Raw genomic sequence first — 22,210 nt, 5'->3', positions numbered from 1 at the left:
TCCGCCGCTGCAACGAGGCCAGAGCTGTCAGTCAGACTCAGAGAGGACGCTGCCCCCTGCAGGACACAACGAGCGCTGAGGAGATTCATTTACCGACTGCTGCTCGTCACACACACACTCACACACACACACACACACACACCTGCTCGGTACAGACACGAAACACGACCATTTTTACACCTTGACCTTTTCTCCCATGTGTTTTTACATCATACTGATAAATTATTGAGGTCAAAATATCACTGAAGAGCTAATTAGCTCCATAAATCAAACTTTTACAAGATATTTTAAGCACAAACGTACACAGGTATTTCTTAAAACGTGTGTGTTTGTGTGTAACAGGAAAACCTGAGGCTTCTGATTGGCCATCGTGGCCTCACGGTAGAGGATATATCGCCACTTGTTGCTTTGGCACGCGCTTGACAACCTGCGTTTGCATACCGTTGGTGTGGACGGGAATTTTTTTGAAACCCGAGGAGGGTTTTTTAAAAAATACCTGTGTACGTGTGGACGAGGTCTCAGAGGCTTTCATGAGGATGGATGCGTTTGATGCACTTAAATGTGTTTTTTTAACAATTTCCTGCAGTTTCAGAGGTGAATCTTCACCAGTTAACAGCCACAATATATCAGTCGACTGAAAGAAAATATTTTGATAATCGTTTAATCAAAAAACGTCAAACATTTTCTGGTTTTAGCTTCTTAAATGTGAGGATTTGCTGCTTTTCTTTGTCATTCCTGGCGGTTAATGAGGAGTTTCTGGGTTTTGGACGGTTGGTTGGACAAAAGAAGCAATTTGAAGACGTCACTTTGGGATATTTCCCACCATTTTTGGACATTTTTTTGCACTGACGTCAACTGATAATGAAAATAATCATTAGTTGGAAAAAACATGCGAACTTTGAGATGGATAACATCTGTATTAAAGCTCCAAATACCACAGTTTTCTTAAAAAAAGGACACTTAGACACTTTCTATTTCCTTCTTTCTTTTCCTTTTCTGATATAAATCACTGAGTGTTATCTGTGCTGTCAAAACCAACCAAAATAATAGAGAACAAGGGGAAATAAATGGATTAATGGCTGCAGTTATGTTTCCTATCTCAAGCTCTGAATATTTATTAAACTAAAACGATGCATTTCTTCTCCTGTACGAGCAGAATCGGAGTCAGAGAGTCCAGATTGCAGAAAATGCTCTGCAGCCTAATGGATGTCAGATACTCACATTTGGCGTTTGATGTATTCTTTAAGAAGCTTTTCATCCACGGTGTACATCTGGACCTTGTTGCCGTCATCGTAGTAGTAAACCATGTTGGTGCCGAACTCTGAGGGGACCTGAACGGAGCCGTCGGACGACTGAGAGTCCCGGAAGCTCTGAGAGTATTCGTAACGGCCTGGAAAGAGAAAAGAGATGAGATAAGCAATCAGTGAGCGAGTGGTAAACACTGTAATGCTTTCTGGCAGAGGAAGTGAAGCAAAACATTATTTTTATAAACTGCTTCCAAGCTTTTCTCTCATTTCTAACTGCTGAAATGAATCCCTGACTCAGAGCTCTGCTGCGAGGAATCAAAACCAGACAAAGAAGTGACACACAACATAAACAGAGCGGGTCGAGTGAGGGTGAAGTGTTTGACAACAGACAGAAAATAGCACCATCGATCCAGCGTTCACAAATATGGCGAAACTAAAAACCCGCACCTCTTCCACGACCTCTCCCGCGCCCGCGACCTTTCCCTCGGCCTCGTATTCCTCCGCGAATGCTCCCGCCATCACTTCGGACGCTGGCGTTGTCGTCCGTGAAGTCTCGCTGCTGACTTCTCCAACCTGTCGACAAGAAACACGAAACCTTATCTGACACATTCTTCATGTGGAGGTTTCAACATAGAGGCAGTCGTTTCAGAGACTATTAACTTCTGATAAAGGAGCAGCCGAATACAAAGCAGAACTACAACGGACGATTTAACTTGTTGTTTTTAAATTTGACTTATCGGTTTAACGTTTTAATCTTGACTATAGTTGCTGAGGACCAGGAATGCAGCAACATCGACTATTGAATTAATCATCAACTATTTTGATAACCAGTTAAATCGAGCAATATTTTAAGAGAAGTAAAGGTCTAAATTGTGAACAGTAAACTGAGTATCTTTGAGTTGAGAACAAAACAAGACATTTAAGGACGCCATCTCTGGTTTTGGGAAACACAGACTGACGTTTATCACCATTTTCTGACATTTTACAGACCAAACGACTAATCGAGAAAACAATCAACAGTATAATTAATCTTTCGCTGCAGATGGAGGGCAAGAAATGTCTGTAAAGAAGCACTAAGTTTAGTCAGGATACCTAAACCACTTTTTCAAAGGCCATAGGGCTGCAATTAATAATTGTTTTCAGCATCAGCTACTCTGCAGACGGTTTTTACCTTAAATAAATTAACTGTTTGGTTTATAAAAAGTCAGAATATAGTAGAAATTATCCAAGTTGATGTCTACAAAGACGAAAAAATATGTAAAAGACAGATGTGTTTCAGTTTTGTGAGTCAAACTTGGAATATTTCTGGTTAAATAAAACAAATTAATAGGGTGTTTTCTCTCCCAAACAAGTGTGGTGATAGCAGGGATTATTTACGCCAGTTTATGTAGAAAAAGCTGAATTGTCTTGTTTACACTCTCTGTACACTGTATCCTCTCACGAGTAATGAAGGCTGAGAGGTTAAACAGGCTGTGAATCACCTGTCTGAGGCAAAACAAGGTCACAAAACTATCTTGAAAGAAAACTAGCACAGATTTTAATTTGGTTACTCAGTAAATTTGAGCACATGCTTTCATTCTGTTTTGCAATTAGTATAATAAAAGCTTGCAGACTCTGCAGAGACAGATGGCAGCGGTGAAAAGTGGTGAGCAAACATGAAGTGGAAGCAAACAGTGAAGCCGACCCAGCGAGTGAAGACGTAAAAAAAAAAACAACAGAGAAACAAGTGAGGCTGCTGGCCACTTACTCCTGCTGCTATCATGCGCCCTGTTATTATGGAGTGTGTGATTGGGCGACGTGGGGTCAGGTGAGTCGCCGGTTGCATCCGTGTCCGGACCGCCGTCGGGCGTCTTGTCGCCGTCGTCCCGGGACGCGTCCTCCAGCGGCAGAGAAACCCACTTACGTTTGTTACCTGGCGATGATTGCAGACCGGAAACAGAGCGTGAAGAGTTTTGTTCCGAAAGAGAAATCCAGTCCACAAATTAAAGCATCAGCTAAAGAAACGATTTAGTAAATTAGGATTAAAACTGAGTTATTATGAGGTTCAAAGGGTTTTTAAGTTAACGGCCTCCACGTGTTTCCCTCATCAAGTCAAAGACAAACCAAATCTGTAAAGTAACATCCTGTTCAACACTCTGTACGTCAGAAATAAACCTCACAGACGCCTTAAATATTATTATATTCATCAGTAACGATGACGTGAAGTCCTCCTCGACTCGTGGAACAAAACTCTTCACTTTATCTCTGGTTTAGACACTCAGGAGCTGATGGTTCTCGTTTAAAATGTGAATCAGGATGAGTGCAACACGTATGATCGTCAGAGCAGAACATGCATCAATCAGCAATCGCCACCTCGTGATCAACACAGTAACTGACATGCTCCTGCAGTGAAAACGTTCATCTCCAAATTTGGTTGTAGCCTCATGACGTCAGATGAAAAATGACATTCTGGAGATGAATCATTTCAAAGTTTCAGTTTCAACATGCTTCACCAAGCGAGAGAGAGAAAAAAAAAATACTCCTCACCCTCACCTCCGCGCTTCTTCAGGGCGGCGCTCTTGGCGTCCTGTCCCGCCTTGGACTCTCCGTCTTTGGGCAGCTCTCCCAGCGGGTCCAGCTGAGCCTCCTGGTTCTCTTTGCTCTCGCCGCCGTCATGGCTGCTCTCCGATTTCCTGTCCGGTCGCTCCCTCCTCTTCTCCTTCTCCCTGCGCGAGGAGGGAGGCTTCTTTCCGTTGTTGTTGAGGACATTTTGTTGTTGCTGGAAGAGACCGAATTTTTTATTTTTGGACGGCGAAACGTCACGTGTCCTTTGTTGCTTTCAGAAAATAAGTCTAGACTGAGAGAAAAACTAAAGCTCTCGAAGGAGTTTTTAGCTTTTTCTGAAATACTCAAATCTTTCCAGAGAGAAAAATCTGAGGTTGACAAGATTTTTGTCTTTCTTCTTGTTCGTTAAGCCTCTTTAATTCCTTCAAACAATCTGATAAGTGTTAAAACTCTTGTAAACAAAAGCTTTTCCCTGTCAAGTTTCTATTTTCTGTTCTGGCAGCGACTTTGATCAAGAATTTTGGTTTTCCAGATCATTTTGAAGCAGAAGAACACATTATAAAAAAGTGGAACAAGTCATTTCGTATTAATTTTTCTCTTTTGCAGTAGAGCTGCGATGATTTCTCGATTAAGTGGCCGGTTATCTTGATAATCAACCGTTTCGTTTGTTGGTTCCAGCTTCTTACATGTGAAGATTTGTTGCTTTTCTTTGTCATTTCTGACAGTAAATGAAGAGTCTTAATCTTAATTGGCAGATTAATCGTTAATTTGAATGATCTCAGCCCTACATTTCAGTGTTTTAGAGAGAAGAAAGGTCAAATATAATCAACTAAATGAAAGATTTTGTCAGATCTTTTCTCTTTTTTCTGTCTTATGAGCTCCTAAAGAACATTTTCTCTTCTGCAATGAGGTTTTAAAACATCTCAAAGTGCTCTGAATTTACATCTGGACTTTAAAATCACTGCAGAGTTACTTCCTTGACAGTGTTCGATGTCTTTAGTGCTCCATCTAGTGAGCAGAAATCAGAAAAGCTCTTCTGTTATTCAACCAGTCTGTCCAGTGAAAGTTGTTGCCTTTTTGTTTGACTTTACGTCACACACACTCTCAGACACACACTCTCAGACACACACTCTCAGACACACACAGTTGTCGTACCTCTTTGGCCAGTTCACCAGGTGTGGGCCAGTTTGTGATATCGCTGAAGTCACTTGACTGTAAAAAAAAAAAAAATCAGGACAGAAAAGAGAAGAAAATCAACAACAAATCAACATTTTTTTAACACAGCGAGTCGCTCCTCGTCAGCCGGACCCGCTCTGGTTACGTTAACGTCGTGTCGGGGGGTTCAGGTGAAGTCTGGTAGGAACCAGCTGGGGAGGATAAAGGAGGTCAGTGCTCCGTCTGTGGGGAAACTGCAAACAACGACGATAAACAGGCCGAGTCACTTTCCCCCCGCCGCGAACGTTGTAAATTTGGACAGACTGATATGAGATCAAGGTTAGACACACCAGGGTTACACTCGGACCTGCACAGTGAAAAAAAAACTGCAGTACTGATGAATCACTCTACTACAGGTGAGTTACCCCGGCTGGTTCTGTGATGCAACAAACGCGATTTCATCCTTCGGGGTTTTCTGGCTTTTAAACGACTCTCGCTGACCCGAAAAGTCTCTGTCCCTCCGTTAAACATTCGCTTAAAAGGGTCAGTCCGCCTAAATCACAAAAGAAAAACAATATTTTTATCCACTTTCTTGAAAGAACAGCAGCAGCTGAAGGAGCTAAATCCATTTCAGTGACAGCAGATCAGACAAATCTGCATTTTCAGGAAAATATATAAACTATTACTGATGTTTAAAACTGCGTCAGGAAACATTAACACTTTAGACTTTTTGTTTTTGGTGCATATCTGTTAATCTGGGCGTGATAGCAGCCGTTAATCCCGTTGTTATATCAGGGAGAATTAAAGGTGCCCTGCGGCGTTTTCTTGTCAACAAACAAAGCTCGTGTTTACATTCAGAGTTAATCACCAGAACACGTTGTGTTTATCTTTGAGCTCTTACTAAATGCGTTTAATACACTTCCTTCTTATACAACATTTGCAAAGTTGCTTTTTAAGAAGTATTTTAAAAAGTGTGTGGTATTTTGTGGCATCAGACAGCCCTTGTGTAACTTCCCCTGCGGTGGCTGCGAAATAGTGTCGTCAAAAGTTTCGAAATGTTGATAAATATCGATACTGAATTTTTAAAATGGTTTCAATACTCATTTCCTGTAGTATCGATAGGTTTTTATGTTTTCTGACAGCAAGTTGACACGAGCACATGCAGTCCCGCCTCCTCCAGAAGTAAATTAACAACTTCCTTGTTATATTTATGTTTAAATAAAAAATTATAAATGTTACGCCCTCATTTGTTGTGTCAATTGTTCCCTGGGGCGTTGAATATCGATTTTTTCAAGGTATTGTATCGAATTTATACATTTCAGTATCGCGACCGAGGGCCATCTCTAGAGTCTGTGTTTGGTTTGTCCTTCCTGGGCTACCGTAGCGACACGGCAGTGCAACATGGAGAAGCTGCTCCCTCTGTAGATATAAACGGTTCATCCTAAGTTAACGATAACACATCAATTATTAGTTTCAGGTGATTAAACACTAATGAAAACGTAATTCTGAATATTATATTTCATTTCTTACATCTGTGTTTACTAGTTAGCGTCTTCTTTCCTCCTTCATTTCCTCACCTTTCTGCACTACTAGAGGTCTAAAAACCCACTTAGTACCTTTAATTTCTTAACATAATAACTTAGGAAAATAAACTAATTAGACCTTCTGGTTGAGCAAAAAATAGAGTCTACAATATATTAATAAAGCAAAAGAAAAATAATATCTTCATCATATTACAACAAACTTTCTGTCGTCAGAATTAATAATTTGCAAGCTGAATTTAAGTAGTTTAAACATTAGTTTGACTATTTTGTGCAGGATTTTGCAAACATTTACTTCACCGTCTGTTCTGTACATTGAAAAACATACACTTTAATGTTTAACGAACTTATATTGTTACAGTGTTTCAGCCCTAACACTATCTACAGCGCAGCTTTAGTGTAACCTGTAACCTCTGACACGTGACTTTGAACATGAAAATGTCTCCGTTTGGGTCTGCAGGGCACAAAACAAGTAATACAATCCCGCTGTTTGTCCTGCTGTCGCTAAATCGATAAACTAACATTACAAAGCTTCAAAAATTTATAATAAAATGTAACAAAAAGTGCATAAACTGCGGCGTTACGGAGCCTCAGGGTCGACCTGCTGACTCACTTAAGACGTGTCAACATTTCCCCTTTTCAAAGTCATTTCAGAGTTTATTCAAATTCTGAAAATTTTACTATTTTACTCAGGTTCCCCCTTCGACCAATAATTTCAAACAGCTGCAGTGGAAAAACTGGTTGGAAAAAGCAAACACAAGATTGAAGACAGCGACGATTTGGCTTGTGGCAGATGTTCGTTTTCCCACCAAGCGTGTCGGTACCTGGCAGGTACGGCGCTGAAACACGAACATGTCACACTGAGACGCCTTCGCATCAAAAGAGCCGAATATTTATTTACAGGCGACAATTCAACGCAAACAACCGCGAGGTGTGACTTCTGAATAGTTTTAATCATCAGCGGAGACATTAAACAGGACAGAGAGTGTGTGAAAACACGTGTCTGACATCTAATCGATTAGTTGTCAACTGTTATGATGATTGATTATTCAATTTGAGTAATTTATAAGAAAATAAAAGTCACAATTCTCAGTTTTCAGCTTCTTAAATGTGATTATTTTCTGGTTTCTTTCCTCCTCTATAAGAATAAATTCAACATCTTTGGGTTGTGGACAAAACAAGGCATTTGAGCGACACATTCTGACATTATAGAAACCAAACAACTAATCGATTCATCAAGAAACTGATCGACAATGAAAATAATCATTAGCAGCAGCCCTACAGTCCTGATGTTTTTAAGGTCTGACACAGAAACTTCTGAAGCTTTTAAAAAAAAGGGGTAAAAACATTTGTATAACCCAGAAAAATTAGACCATTACCTTGCTGGACTTTCTCGTTCTGGGCTTGCTGGCACGGACGACTTTCAGAGCGTTTTGTTGATCTGCAGACACAGAATCAATAAGTGTGAGTGACATGATTACACCTGACAGCACCACAGGCCTGAATCCAGCCGAGTTTGATCCTTTTTTTTTTTTTAAGACCACCAGCGAGCAGGTAGCTGCCCAGGAAGCTCGCTCACACTGGACTCAAGCAGTCATCTAGTCTCGCTCGCTCTGATGTGAAGCGTTGGGAATTTCTGTCACTACAGACTGAATAAATATCCTCTTCCCACCCCCCCCAAGGGACCGAGCGACTGTGCTAGTCGAGGGTGTTTTGTGTACAGCCAGCAGCAGTATGTGGCTGCGTCTCTGCAGGCAGGCAGGCAGCAGCAGGCTGGGAGTGGCCCGCCGCAGCCTGCCGGTCCCTATCGCTCTGCAGAGGATGGTCGGATTGATAAGAGACCCGGGGCCGAGGCTTCCACATGAATGGGTGCACGCCTGCCTGGCTGAGCGTGCATACGTCCACCCACAGGGCCGGTTGTACAGTAACACTGTAAAACGATGCCTGTGCTCTCGTCAGACTGCAACGCTTCAAATATAGCTCCCCCCCGGTCGCTCTGAGCTCTGACACACATTTCACAACTTCAAATTCAGCCGACTCTGTTTCCAGCGAGGCTGCTTCGCCAAAAAGTTACAGGATAAATGGGACCACGGCGATCAATCGATATGTTCTCACACGTGCAGGGAGCCGTCTTTGTTTATTTCAAGAGTTAATTCTGATTAATCAATTAGCTGATCGGATAGAAAAGGGAGTTAATCGTCAGCTCGAGCCACAAAGATTAATCGTATTAATGATAACATTTTTATACATTTTCGGAAGTTTAACAGACCAAACTACTAATCGATTAATCAAGAAATTAATTGAATTAATCGCTACAATCAATTATCAAAAGGCTACTCCACGAATTAAACGTTAAGCTTGTGTAAAGTTTAAGAGACGTGCAAGAAAGAATTGATCAGGAGACGTGTCGATATCCTGACTTTTAACCTTTCAGACAAACACACTGAATCCTACATTTCCCATAATGCAACAGTGTCTTCCATTACACTCCAATAACATACACATTTTTTCAGACTCCCCTCTCCGAGTTTGTACCTCACACTTTTTGTTATTGCTTTAAAGGTTAAGTCTGACTTTTTATGACCAGTAATCTGAACTTTTCACCTAAAAATGAAGTTGCATTTGATCGAGTTAAGACGTCGAGAGAGAGAGAGAGATGTTTGAGGGCGTTTTTCTACATTTTTGTTAATTTTTCAGGGAATAACGGTGATTGATGAAGAAGAATCGGGCATATGAAGGCGTCTGGTCGAGCAGATTTAAATATGCTTTATTTGATATTGGATCAGGATCGATAGACTTATTATTTATTTGCACTTCTGAGCTAATAAAATAAACCGAACAGCAGATGATCAGCAGTATATCTGGTGTTTAAAGAAGCGGTTCAGCAGTCAGTTATCGAGCAAAACCACACTACTTTCTGTCCTTTTTTAAAAAATATGATTTAAAATTAACCCAACTGCTGTTTAATTATATTCCCTTATTTTTTGTGGGTACAAATATCAATCATGTCTGTTACCGTTAAAGGGATTTACAGCCTGTGTAGTCTTTATTTTGCATTTCATTTTCAAGTTTTATCTTATCGCATCTCTTATCTTTCGTTATTAAAAGCTGACAAGTCGCAGTTCTCAGATTAAAAGTGTGTTTTTGCTGCTCGCTCAGACTTTTGTCAGTCTGTGCAACACAAAAACAACCCTTAGATCCATCCAAACTTGACTTTAATCATTAAGTTTACAGCTTGAACCCACTTGTGAGTCCTCCACCTGTCCTGCCACCTTGTCCACACACTTTCACTAGTGACAGTGCAGAGAGAGGCTGGTGGGAGGAACTGCAGGCAGGCAGGCCATTGGACATGCAAAACGTGTCTCTACAGCAGCAGCAGCAGCAGCAGCTAGCCTGGCTGTCTTAGCTTCCCCCTGCACTGACACACCACCACACTTTAGCCCCGATTGTGTGTCTCATACAGCAGCTTCTCCAGGTGTTGTGAGCTGCGGCACCTGTGTCACCTGCACGTCCCACGAGGCTGAAGCAGCGTGAGAGAGCTAGCTGGGCTGAAGCTAACTCACAAGTTGTCAGCAGTCAACACGTGGTGCTCCGGAGCAATCCGAGCACACACAGGAGGTGGTGGGGGGGGGGGGGGGGGGGGGGGGATGGGGGCAAATAATATGCCCCCCTCTCTCTCCTGACATTTAAGTTTAAGATTCAACTCTAATAAAAAAGGTGAATTCAGGTGTGACCAGGTGAGATTAAAGTGTTTTTCTTTCCCCCCACTGCAGAGAAGCTGTCAAACAACGTGCAGGAAGGGGAGCTGAGAGTTTAATCACGGAGGGAAGGTGTTTAATTTATGATTTTTAAATAAAAAGACAGGCTCACCTTTCTCCTGGGAGGCGTTGATGTTGTTGCTCGGGACCCTGCCCGTCGTCCTCTTCGTCCACGGGTTCACTTTCGGCGGAGGAGCCTCGACAACTTTCCTCTTCACCGCCTCGACAGCCGCGTTGCTGCTCTGGTCGTTTTCCTTGTCGTCGTTTTCTTTGCACTTCTCGTGCGCGTCCGTCGCCGGGCTCCTGGTCGCCTCGTCCCCGGAGCCCCTCCGCCCCGGCTCCGCCTGCTCTCTCTGCGGGTGAGGGACCTCGGGCTCGTCTCGGCTCTTCTCCGCCGCTCCGCCGGAGCCGCTGGCCGCTGTCAAACCCGGGTCGACCTGGCTGCTCTCGACCTCCGCGGACATCCTGCTAGTTTCCTAACAGCGCGCGGTGTTAAATCCAGTGTGATGTCTTGGTCCTCGCTCTCTTATCCCAGAGAAAAAAAGTCGTGAAAAGCTCGAGGGGGGGGTGACCGCATCCACAACTTGAGGTAAACAACTTTTTTTTTTTTCCTTTCTCGGGGCTGGACCTCGCTAGCCAGCTAGCCGAGTAGCTCCTAGCCGCAGCTAACAGTTAGCTAGCTAGCGAGCGAGCATGCAGAAGTCCGCGAGCAGCGAGCTAAATGTTGTCGTTTCCCGCCCCGGGAGACCGTTTCATAGCAACGCGCAGTTACCCGCGAGTCCGTGGTCGGTCACCGTGCGAGGGACGCGCGCTGAATCGGCTCACCGGCGAGTTTGTGTAACTTTTTTTTGGACAACAACTCCGCAGCGACCTCCTGCCCGTCCGCCTCTGTGCTGCTGCTCCACGCGACCAGCTAGCAGCTCGTGCAGCAGCTGCCCCGAGCCTGTAAACAGTGGCTCTGCCGCCCCCCGCGGCCACGCGCCGGTACTGCAGCACGCACAGTACACACAGAGGGGGCAGAAGTACTCGTGTTTGTTACTTTAAAGTACTTTAATAGTACTTATAATTAACTTAAGTTATACAGCAGTTTTCTTAATATAGTTACAGAGTGGGTTACAGAAGAAAATAGCTGAAAATACTGATACCACAGTGTGAAAATACTCTGTATAGTCATACATTCAAAATCTTGCTGTTAAAAGTAACTAAAGTACAGTGATGGAATGTAACTAAGTATAATAGTACAAGTATAATACAGAAGAAGAGGAAGAAGAAGAAGAAGAAGAAGAAGAAGAAGAAGAAGAAGAAGAAAAAGAAAAGAAGAAGAGACAGAAGAAGAAGAAGAAGAAGAAGAAAAAGAAAAGCAGAAGAAGAGACAGAAGAAGTAGTAGTAGTAGAAGAAGAAAAAGAAGAAGAAGAAGAAGAAAAAGAAAAGAAGAAGAAGAAGAGGAAGAGAAGAAGAAGAAGAAGAAAAGAAGAAGAAGAAGAGTACATTAATGTCAGATACTTTCAGACTTACTTGTACTCAATTACTTTTTATGTCAGTGTTACAGTGATGGAATGAAACTAAGTATAATAGTACAAGTATAATACAGAAGAAGAGGAAGAAGAAGAAGAAGAAGAAGAAGAAGAAAAAGAAAAGAAGAAGAGACAGAAGAAGAAGAAGAAGAGACAGAAGAAGAGACAGAAGAAGAAGAAGAAGAAAAAGAAGAAGAAGAAGAGACAGAAGAAGAAGTAGTAGTAGTAGAAGAAGAAGAAGAGTACATTAATGTCAGATACTTTCAGACTTACTTGTACTCAAGTACTTTTTATGTCAGTGACTTTCAATTTTAACAAAGTGAATTTTTTATACAATATCTTTACTTTTACTTAAGTATGATATTGTGGTACTTTTTTTTACCATACTGTATAATAATAATAATAATAATAATAATAATAATAATAATAATAATAATCAACTTTTCTTACCAAAGTTACAAAGCGGGTTACAGAAGAAAATAGCTGAAAATACTAACACCACAGTATAAAAATAAACTATATAGTCATACATTCAAAATCTTACTATTAAAAGTACTTCAAGTACCAAAAGTACAGTGATGGAATGTAACTAAGTATAATAGTATAAGTATAATACTAAGAAGAAGAAGAATAGTACATTCTTCTTCTTCTTCATTAATGTCTGATACTTTAAGACTTACTCGTACTCAGGTACTTTTACTCACTTTAACAACACTGTATAATAACAACAACAATACTACTAATACTTCTACTACTACTACTACTACTAATAATAATAATAATAATAATAATCGTGTAACCCTAACATGTAGGTGTGGTGTATGAGATGGGGCTTTCATTTTGTCAAAACATTTTTAATATTTTATTGTGAAATTTTCTGGAAACATCAGGAACATTTTTTTAATATCTAATCATCACTAATGCACAAAAAACAACATATCGTCAATAAAATCTTATTTCTTTAGTCGTTGAAGATACAATCTGCAGCCTGAGGATTTTACCACAACACTTTTAAATAACAACAACCAACAGACATCGTTAGCTGCTCTTGATCGACACATAAGCTGATCAATCAGTCTCAATATTGTGGAAGTTACAGTTGTATTTTTTAGATTTGGACCCTCAACCCTGTCTACAGATAATTAAACCCAGAAAACAGAAACATCAGCATCAACGTGTTCAGGGAGAAATCTTTCATCAGCGGTGCAGACGATCTGCCGGTAACTCGTGGTCTGGTGTAGATGTAAGGATGCTCCTGCAGAAGAAGTATGAGAAAAAACACGTTTAAGGAGTTTTATTATCTACAAACACAATCATGAAAATCTTCAACACGTCGGCCATGTTGTACCTCCGTCGGGCAGATGAGGTTTATCGGCTCTGAAAACGTCTCTATCATCTCTTTACCTCCTTCAGGCTGGAACTGAGGAAACACGTGAAGCTCAGCGTCATGAGTTATGATGAAATCCAAACCACATGAAGTCACTTTTTATTCAAACTACTGCTGCAAACATCAATAAACTGGTCTTATCAACCTGCTGTTTAGCTAGAGATTACATCCGTACTTAAACCAAACTAAAACCATCTTTAACAGCTTTCCAAACATGAGTCATGACGACATTAAACTTCACCATGTTGTTCCACAGTCCCTTCGCCAGCTCCTCGTGTCCTTTAACAGTGAAGTGGAAACAATCTGCTGTGAAGAAGCTCACGTCGATTTTCCCGTCCTGAATTTGCAGAAATAATAACTTATTTTTATGGGTTTGTCGACATATTTATACACTTTGGAGTGAATGTTCATGTTGTTTTGCTTGAAATGTGACATACAACTGAAGGAAGGGGAACAAAAGTACGTGTTAGTTGTGTTAGAGACTCACAGGGAGTCTCGGTGGCTGTGCGATCTCTAAATAAGGTTGCAGAACAGCAGCAAAGTCCTTCTTGAAGAAACGATCGCTGTCCAGAAGCTTCTTTAATCTCCTCTGTAAAGAAGGGAAGTTAAATCGTGATTGTGCAGTTTTTTCTTGACTCTTCTTTCTTTACTGAAACCTGAACTCGTCCGACACCGTGCGGTTGGTGATGACCTTTCTCACCTGGAATTCGTAGTTAATCTCAACCAGCTCCTCCAGTTCAGGGGATCCTTCTTCAGGTTGAACGAGGCAAGAGCAGAAACTCCTGTGAGCGCGTTATCAGATTATTACTCTATTGGATTATCAGGTTATCAAATTAACAGATTATCAGAGCAGCTATCTGATACAAGGAAATATGAAACCCCTGTTTAGTCAGCGCACTGCATACGTGCTGGTCAAAGATAATTTTAGGAAGTAAAACAATAGTTTGGCAAGAATCTAAACCTAATATTCACGTTTTTACTTGTCATGACAAAGAAGTATTTATCCTAAAACAAGGTGTGAGAGGTCTAGAAAGCAAAAGAAGAAACTGCTCAGGTGACCTTTGCAGATTGCAGCCGAGCACCGGGCTCTGAACTTCCCTGAGAGCCTTCATGGGGAGAATCTGCACCACGTTTACGATCGTCCTGGGGATCTGAAACCAGAGGATAACACGACTCAAATCATGTCTGAAGACCGAAGAGTGTGGCTTTTAATGTTCTCCACATCCTCTCTCAGACTTCACACTTTCGGTTATCACAGTGGAGAAGTGAACAAACTGTTCCCAGAAAGCAAAAGGGAAGGAGAGCGTGAAGAAACTGTTCGTACGGACGAGGGAACGGTCAATAAAAAGCCTGAACAATACATTCACGGCTTACGCAAGAACTTCATGTGATTTTTATCTCTGAGACTGCTGAATGAACAGTTGCTACGTTGTGTAAGAAGAGTTAAACTCTCTGTATTTGCTCTATTTTTAGCCACAGGCTGACGAGTGACGGATTTCCAGTACGTTTACACAAAAAGAGAAAGAAATGGAGCTTAAAGGAGAAGCTCAACTGCTGTTTACTGTCACACCTGTGCACACCTGGGCTCATCATCTTTGACGGATAAAATCTCACCTCGTTCATCATCATGTCCAGAGCTGCAGTCATGTAGTGGATGAAGCTGTCGGGGGAGAACATCTCCTGTGGAGAGACTCAGAAGATCAGATTTAGACATTTTTTGCTCTCTTTTTAATTATTTTCATCGAAATGTTCAGTGTTTAAACATTTCTTTGCACGTTTATACATCCTGTATACTTTCTTCTGCTGGAAGACAACGGCTTGTTTTTCTTTCCCGTGATAATCACGTAATCAAACCATGAGGAAAACACTGAATACTTTTCATTTATTTAGCGTGACATACATCAACTTTGAAGAGTAACTTCATATCAAGAAGGTAAGCAGTGTTTCTCTGCCCTCCCTGGTTTTAAGTTTCACCTCTGACCACACCTAACATCACTGCTGGGTGTGGTTTGATGTCTTTTTTGATGCACTTGTAACCACACCCAGCAGACAAAAGTCAAACATCACGGTGAAGTAAGAACAAGATTTTCAGCTACTGGAAAGAAAAACCTACGAGCCTTTTACTTTTAAATTAATTTATATCAGATACTTTTACTTGATTATGACATTTGGGTACTTTTCACAGCACGTCTCAGTTTTCATTCCTCCTCAAACTTTCCGGGAAACAAACACTCTTACTTTGTTTTTGCAGTAATCACAGATGTCGTTCATGCCGATCAGCATCGTCACCACCTTCCAGTCCTCCTGGAAGTTCAGGCCCTGAAAAAAGAAGAAGCTCGGGCTGAGTTTGATGAACAAAATTAAGATTATTTATCATCTAATGATCAGAATGACGAACGCTGAGTCTTACTGGATAAGACTTGAACGTGTCGATCATGGTTGTAATCTGATCTGAGACGTTTCTGCAGAAGAACAGATAAACGCAGTGACTCACCAGTAACGCTGACATCAATAAAACATTATCATGTGATTATTAAGTAATTAGCAGCTGTAATTATGTTGATCTTTAAACCGAAGGGAGAACATTTTGCCTCCTGCAGCTGCAAGATGAAAATGATTGTGCAGCTTAAAGCTACACACCGTTATTTTACATTTTAATACACCAAAAATGTCCAAATATTCCCCCAGTTATTTGAAACTTGACACAGCTCACCATCCAATAATATTCAGGACATAACATAAAGTGAGAGAGTCTTACAGTGTGTTGTGTCCGGTGACGGCGAAGTTGAAGCCGGTCTTGTTGACGGTTGTTGCGGTGCCGTGCAGCGTCATCACAGGTGAAGGAAACATCAGTTTGGGATTGAAGAGTTTAAAAATATCTGGACAAAAAGACGAGCAAACGTTTCTTTAATAAAAGCAGAGAGGATAAAGTGATTTTGTCAACTGATAGCTCTCATATTCATGGCAAAGATGTTTCTTGGAAGAAATCACAGCTGTGGTGTTTTGGCTTCAAACACATAAATGAGATTATTTTTGCTGACTTACTTGCCAGCGTTATGACATTTTGAAAAGTGCCATATCCTCCGATGCTGCACACAGAAGAGGAGAAAGTTTACATCAACAACGACATAAATCATAATATAAACTTCACTATATGAAAATAACATTACATAACAACAACAACATGTATAATGTAACCGTCAAGATAAGATAAAGTGAAATCAGGTCAGTGAGTTTTAAAGCACTGTTGAAAAACAAATAGCAGCTTTGTGAGCAGATTGGTATCAAATATCTCCGATAACCTTTGACACTGATGACCAGTGAGAGTTGGAGGTCTTGATTTGTTGTAGAGTTTATTCAAAAAACAAGATTATTTCAAATGCAGCCTGGATTTGTGCTGCAGTGTTGATTTACCTCCAGGACACCTGCCGAAATTCAAAAGGTATCGCGAGAATCGTTGAACCGTTGGCACCGATAGCCGTCTGCAATAAAAACACACAGAAGAGAAACACCGTTAGAAAATGTTTCATCGCTTCGTGTCTTCCATCACAAGCTGTAAAATTATCAACGATGAATCCATTTGTAGATATTTCTGTGTTTTGCACCACGCGACTCACGGTTAAAGAGTCGCCCAGTGCGGCGATGACTTTCACGTCTGCAGCTTTGACGAATTCAACTGGAACAAACAAAAAACAATCGAGGAGTCAGAATAAAAATGAACACGTGACGCAGAGGAAGTGGAGCTGTGTTTCTTACTTCATAACCTTTTCTTAAGCTATTTTAAAAAAGGAGGATCAAGGATTTAAAAAGGTATTTTGGACCAAACTGCTTACTGGCAGTGGTGGAAGAAGTACTAAAAGTAGCAGTACCACAGTGTAGAAATACTCTGTTACAAGTAAAAGTCCTGCAATCTCACTTGAGAAACATTAGAAAGGTTTAATATACATCATGTTATATTAGTGAATTATAATCACTTTAATGTAGCAGCTAACTATTTTATATACTGCTGGGTATCTTAATTTATAATAAAACATCATAATTTATTAGTTAATTTATGTTTTGTACAAACAATCTGAATCTACAAAGTAACGTCAAATAAATTCAGGAAAAATCTGAACATTTGCCTCCAAACTGTAGTGGAGTAGAAGTATAATGTAGCATTAGATAAAAATACTCAAGTAAAGTAGAATAGAGTAAGTTTTACTTCAATAAAGTACTTGTAAATGTACTTAGTTACAATCCACTACTGGGAAAACATGAATAGAAAACATCTGTACAGAGAACAGATACAGAAATTGTCACTGTAGCTCTTAAATAAACAGAGTGCTGTAAAGAAAAGGGGCAACATGTGTCTCTTGAAAGTAGTGGAGTAGAAGTATAAATAAGCAGAAAATGGAAATACTTACTCACAGTAGTTGTAGTAAATGTACTTCAGGACTTAGGTGGCACTGACCTGAGGTGGGGACGGTGGGAGACGGGCTCATATCGGGGCAGCTGAACGCAGGATGCAGACGACGCTGGAGGAAATCTGTTCCCAGAAGATCCTGCAGGATATTCACACTGTTAACGCTCACAGAGTGGATGTCTGTTTATGTAGAGTTGTGTTTAAAGTGACTGGAGGCCTGTTTGTTGTCTGACAGTGTGACAGGGTTAGGGTTAGTGGTGTGTCTTTTAAAGGATGATCGTGTGTTGAATGTTTCAGATAGATGGAGACGATACCTGACTGAAATCTCCTTCTTCTAACTTTACTATGTTGCCTGCAAGAGAGAAGAGGAATTATAAATATATTGATTATAACGTTTGCTCCAGCAGACAGACTGGTTCAGAGCCACCATGTAAAACAACAAATTAAAAAGGGGAATTTTCTGTAAATACACACAGTCGAGGAAAATACAAACTACTCACATCCGTCCATGTTGATATATTTTAACTCTTACCGTCCACATGACAGGAGGCAAATATACAGACAGCGAGCAGCACGCAGGACAACATGTTGTCGCTCCACAACGAAAAGACAAAGAAATAACAATAAAGAGTCGCTGAGCTGGTTTTCGAAGCTTTATTGGTGTCATAAAACCTCTTTAATGAACACTGATCAACCTTATCTTTGACCTTTGTAGTCATTAGTGCAACCAGAGCTCTCAGCACGGAGCGATTTACTGCAGGTAATCAACTGGTAATAACAAGCAGGTCCAGATTAAAACGTCCGTGTTGTAACGATTTCAACACAATCAGATTAATGTGCTTAAATTTGAAGATTTAATATAGAAAAAACAAAAGATACCATCTGACTTTTTACATTTTTTTCTTCCCCAGATTGCAGACAACATCACATTGATGTCACTGTGTGTTGCTCCTGACAAATGAAGTCCAGAAAACTATCTGTAATCCACCTATATCATCTTTTTATCCAGTCTTCAGTTATAATAATGAGACAGACAAAGCTAACGCAACATATTCAGAAGGCAAAATCCCCAAAAATGTCAGAGCAAGACCAGATCAAGCTGAAGTTAAGAACAGTTTTAATCGTTTAACTAAAGTTAAAACAAGACAAAAGATGCAAAAATGCAACAGAAATTGCCCTTAAACTGGCAGATACTTGTCAAATAACCCCAAAAAAGCATATTTTAATCTCTATCTATAAAATCAACTAGTTGCAAAAAAGTTTGATGTGAGTTTAATTTGTTAATCAGTGTACAACACTAACTTAATTCACATATAGAGGGCAGTATTTAAGATTTCTTTTAAAGGCTTTAAGCCATCTAATTAACTCATTTGAGTTACTAATTAATACTCTAACAGTTTAATTCAAAGACGGTTATATTAAATTTAAAATACAAGAAAGACAAATCATTTTAAAACTTTAGTTTCCTTTGATTTGATTGTAATTTATTACTTTTTATTAACAACAAGAGGAAATTGCGGGGGTCATGACGTCATTATTGGGGTCACGGGGTGTTGCCTTCAGGTGTTAGTTTTTCAGGTTAGTTCCTGCTGAAGGTAAACAAATGGACTCGGCGGCGCTTTGCGGTAAAAACATGAAAAATGTGATCGATCCGCGCGGATTAAAGCGAGTAAAATGCCCGGACAGAAGAGGAGATATAATGTACGGTTCCCCCCGGTGAGTTTTCACTTTGTTTTGCGGCGTTGAAGCTGTTTAAAGGCGGATAAAACGAGCTAGAAGCGACGCTAGCTGCGTCTGGATAGCATGGAGTGGTGCTGCTTTCAGGGGCTGTCGGAAATCTGAGAGAGTAGTGAAACATCACGATTATGAGCCATAATTTTCAAGGATTAAACCCGGGATATTCTCAGTGTGGACAACACAGGTGCTGAGCTAACAATTTATAGTAAATCTGAAGCTGTGCACACCAACATTGAGACAATAGCAGAAGAAGTGCATGACGTGTGATGTTCTCGGCGCTGGTCTTGTTTTAACGACACAAATTCAACCTGGAAAATCACAAACATGACGTATAAAATGACGTAAAGTAAAGAGGGTAGAAAGCAAGAAAGGAAAAGGGAGCTAGAAAGTAAATGACAAGGGAAAATGTCTAGTTTCTAAGCTCATTTAGAAGTGTTCACATGTTGCTTGCATGGCCTCAGATCTAGGAAGCAGTAGTTTACTTCTGCGCCTGAACGCAGCAGCTACACTTGCATGTGTGTGATTTCTCTGAAAGTGTTGAAATCTTTTGTTTTTCTCTGCAGAGTCGCATCAAGAAGATCATGCAGAAGGATGCAGAGGTGGGCAGGATTGCGATGGCGGTTCCTGTGATCATCTGTATCCTTTTACACCTTTTGTCTGATCAGTGAGCGCGTAAATGTAGCCTACAGGAAGTGTTTCTGCGTTTAATTCACATTTCATCCACCTGTTTGTGCAGCAGTCCTATTCCCTATTTTCCTCCAGCTCCAACCTGAAGGGCTCCTGAGCATGCTGGGAGTTGTAGTCCCTCCAGTTTTTAGATTTCTTTCAGGTTTTGCAGCTCACTAAGGTAACAAAAGCCACCACCTACTCTGTTTAATACACTGCTACTTTTAAATGAGGCAATAATAAACAAAATAAAAAGCTGTAACAATAAATGATTCAATTAAAATGTATTTAAAATCTCCCTGTTGGTGATGCAGTCTGTTTTCTGCTGTAATCCTGGAGGAAAGTGTCACATATAAATGGACGACAGTGACTGTGTTTCATTAAAGGACTGTAGAGATCTGTTGAAACTGAAGCGTGGTAGATAAATCTGAGAAGTAAACCTGAACTGCAGCGATCAGCTCGGGCTCTGGAGATGTTCCTGAAGTGTCTGCTGACCAAAACCTGTCTGATAACTCAGTCGAAGCTCAGCACCGTCGTGTCTGTCGCTCACATGTAAGTAAGGCTGACAGCTCCACCGTGACTTTTCTGTCACATTTATATTTAAAAAAGTGACACGTGGAGTTAAATGATTGTGTCGTGTCGCTGTGTAGGAAGCAGTGCATCGAGTCAGAGAAGCTCTTCGACTTCCTCAGAGACCTGGTGGAGCGAGCCACGTCTACGGCAGGCCAGAAGGACAACAGAGGCATCAGCATGTGGCCGTTATACAGGTAGACACCTCTCAGTTATTGACCTGATGTGACCTGATGTCCTCAGTTGAGTATTTTCTCTCCTATCAGTGAGGCATCATCATCAAGTTGATATTATTCACACTTTTTACTTGCAAGTTGTTCCTAAACACAGTATTTTTAACGTTGTTCTCTCCAGGAACAGACGGCACGACATTTCTGTTAAAAAACCGGCTGAGGTGGTAGAAAAGGCGCCACGATCGAGCCTCGACTCGCTCGACAACGACTCCATCTCCAGCGTACGTGTCCGACAGCTGAACACATTCACTGTAGCGAAACGTTGATCTCTTGTTTTCTTACATCGATACAAATACACAGATTATATACGAGGATCTCTTTCTGTTTGTCACAACATGAGAACGCTCAGTAAAACGCCTCCGCCGTGAATAAAGTGGCCAAAAAGTGTATTAAAACAGCAAGATGCTGTTGCTCAGCGGCACTTTAGCAGCAGAATAGGTTGTTTGTGTTGGTGATTGAACCCTCAAGTGAAGAGAAGTAACAACAGCGGCCCCGTGAGGCTGAAATGTTCATTACACTCCAGACACCGAGCTGCAAGAGGCTTGTAGAGATGTTGCTATTCTCGTACTCTGACCTCAACTGGAGTAAAATATGTTTGTCTTGCGGTGCCGGAGGAGAGGACATGTAATTTGTCTGAGCTGAGGAACGAGTAGTAAACAAGCAGCTTTTATAAAAGATGTAAACAGGAGCATTGTTGAACATTTTTGATAACCAGTTATTATAACTTAATTAACCTCACTTGCTTTGTTTCTTCCAGGAGTCGGAGCTGTACATCTGCTTCTGACAGCGAACCTTCAACCAGACGGACGTGCTGTGAATTAAGAGCAGCGTCGTTATTTCATCACGTCACTTTTGTTTACATGTTTATCTTTATTTAAAGTGTGCTGGTACGGGTCAACATTTTACTTTAAACAAGCTGTTTAGGGAAAAAACATTTAAGTTGTGTCATATTTTAGACCTTTGCCTGTTTATTATACAGCATTTTTGTGTTGTTAAGCTTTTGTTTTGTAGTCGTGAACTGAAAATAAATGTGATGTTAAGCTCTGGATAAATAATGTCACAATTTACATGGTAAGATAATAAATCTGTTAGAAATCTAACAGCACAAACCTTTAAAACCAAAATAAGTGCTTTTTTTTTGCTAGAGAGTGGCCTTTGCGTTGCTGTTTTGAGCATTTAAATTTTAAAGCACTTGTAAATTAATGTTTTAAAGACAGTTAACCGTATGAAATGTAATCGAACTGTACATAAAAAAGTTTGTGTGATTGGCAGATTTAATGTGAAGAAGTCAAACGATGTGCTCACATGAATAAAAACAAATCAAGAGCATACAGGGATTGGTTTATTCCAACCAACTCATCTTTTTACATCGTGAAAGGATGAAATGATGAATAAATAGATGCCATTTTTATTCTGAAAACTTTTTTTTTTTTTACTGGAAATGCACATTAT

The 22,210-nt window shown here is 40.6% G+C and overlaps 2 protein-coding genes across 9 annotated transcripts in view; one reads left to right on the top strand and one right to left on the bottom strand.

Annotated features, from left to right (window-relative positions):
* The window catches only part of larp1b (La ribonucleoprotein 1B), a 24,976-nt gene extending 13,821 nt beyond the window's left edge, over nt 1-11,155 (bottom strand). For 3 of the 7 annotated variants that reach the window (XM_073482984.1, XM_073482985.1, XM_073482989.1), the window contains exons 1-7: nt 10,358-11,126; nt 7,867-7,928; nt 4,947-5,003; nt 3,774-4,005; nt 2,995-3,159; nt 1,695-1,820; nt 1,222-1,390 (exon numbers count right to left, since the gene is read on the bottom strand). In XM_073482984.1, the coding sequence (XP_073339085.1) occupies nt 1,222-1,390; nt 1,695-1,820; nt 2,995-3,159; nt 3,774-4,005; nt 4,947-5,003; nt 7,867-7,928; nt 10,358-10,709 (1,163 nt within the window). In that variant the 5' untranslated portion in view covers nt 10,710-11,126. Of the gene's footprint in view, nt 1-1,221; nt 1,391-1,694; nt 1,821-2,994; nt 3,160-3,773; nt 4,006-4,946; nt 5,004-7,866; nt 7,929-10,357 lie in introns of all 7 variants that reach the window. The other 4 variants (XM_073482988.1, XM_073482986.1, XM_073482990.1 and 1 more) reach the window with 4 other exon arrangements.
* LOC141010142 (dr1-associated corepressor) lies at nt 5,331-22,087 on the top strand. Of its 2 annotated transcripts, none has more exons than XM_073483000.1 (6): nt 5,331-5,362; nt 19,853-19,925; nt 20,414-20,507; nt 20,606-20,722; nt 20,880-20,979; nt 21,516-22,087. In XM_073483000.1, exons 2-6 carry the CDS (start codon nt 19,871-19,873, stop codon nt 21,540-21,542), a joined length of 393 nt encoding a protein of 130 aa, XP_073339101.1. In that variant the 5' UTR covers nt 5,331-5,362; nt 19,853-19,870; the 3' UTR covers nt 21,543-22,087. The 2 variants fall into 2 exon arrangements, with proteins under 2 accessions (XP_073339101.1, XP_073339100.1); XM_073482999.1 differs by lacking the exon at nt 5,331-5,362 and adding an exon at nt 19,130-19,268.
* The last annotated feature ends 123 nt before the right edge of the window (nt 22,088-22,210 follow it).

This window comes from Pagrus major, chromosome 16 (assembly GCF_040436345.1).
Source record: "Pagrus major chromosome 16, Pma_NU_1.0".
NCBI lineage: Eukaryota > Metazoa > Chordata > Actinopteri > Spariformes > Sparidae > Pagrus > Pagrus major.
The sequence above is the reverse complement of the archived record's forward strand: the minus strand, read 5'-3'. Positions and strand labels throughout refer to the sequence as shown.